The 1,137-nt window shown below is 35.9% G+C and overlaps 1 protein-coding gene across 1 annotated transcript in view; it reads left to right on the top strand.

Moving 5' to 3' along the window:
- LOC107096877 (anoctamin-3-like) overlaps positions 1-1,137 on the top strand; it is a 99,577-nt gene that overhangs the window by 71,871 nt on the left and 26,569 nt on the right. The window contains exon 11 of the mRNA XM_015393763.1: positions 463-584. Within this exon, the coding sequence (XP_015249249.1) occupies positions 463-584 (122 nt within the window). The remainder of the gene's footprint in view (positions 1-462; positions 585-1,137) is intronic.

Below are 1,137 nucleotides of genomic sequence, written 5' to 3' on the forward strand. Positions count from 1 at the left end.
TGTTCCGACTTTATTCTCGTAATATTACAACTTTATGCTCGTAATGTTTTTTTTTGTCTCGTAAAGTTTCAACTTTATTCTCATAATGTTCCGACTTTATTCTCGTAATGTTACAAATTTATTCTTGTAATGTTACGAATTTATTCTTGTAATATTACAACTTTATTCTTGTAATGTTTTTTTGTTTTGTTTTTTCATAATGTTTTGACTTATTCTCGTAATATTACAACTTTATTCTCCTAATGTTACAACATTATTTCAGTAATGTTACAAATTTATTCTCAAAATAAAATATCCCAAAAAATCAGAAACCTGTCCCTAATACTCCGTCGTAAAAATAAATAGATCAAATGTAACATTTAAAAAGTGAGCAGGAGATAAAAAATAAATAATAATGATCATTTTCACATGTGAAATGGGACACTGGAAGATTTTTAAATAAAAAATGTTTTGTCTCCTCAGGGCAGTTACAAGAGCAGACATCCAATTAAAACACACGGTGCCCAGAACCACAGGCATCTGCTTTATGAGCGCTGGGCGCGCTGGGGGATGTGGTACAAATACCAGCCTCTGGACCTCATCAGGTAATCACCTTTGAAGCACAGCTTCTTAAGGTATTTTAGGACCTACTTAAAAAATCTTTTTGTAATCTCTAATTAAAAAAAAGGTGCATAATTCATACTTCAGTTAAATAATGACTTGAATGCAGAAATGTAATTAGCCCCCATCAACAGCGTTTATATTAGATATAGCAGCATGTGGTATTTAGAACACAGAAAAGAGATAAATGAGATATATTAATATCTTCATAATCAGAACTTAACTGAATAAGATACAACAGACTCCACACTAAAGACCTGGTTATCCTCCTGCAGCAGTGAGTCGCAGTGAGATTGTCGCAGATAGTTTTGATTTATGCCCAATATTGAAGAGTAGTCTGCACTATGTTATTCCACACCAAAACGCAATCAGGAACTAGCTGTGGGTCTAGATACGGCCGAGGCGGTGAAGAAATGGGAGCAAGTTTGTGCGACAACGGAGGGGCATGAGGGCCAAAAAGAGCGGAGATCCAGGTGAAAAAATGGTCCCGCAATGGGAGGGGGGAATCCCATAGCCTCGTGAGACCATCCTGATCTC

This window comes from Cyprinodon variegatus, unplaced genomic scaffold, assembly GCF_000732505.1.
Source record: "Cyprinodon variegatus isolate N-32 unplaced genomic scaffold, C_variegatus-1.0 Scaffold656, whole genome shotgun sequence".
NCBI lineage: Eukaryota > Metazoa > Chordata > Actinopteri > Cyprinodontiformes > Cyprinodontidae > Cyprinodon > Cyprinodon variegatus.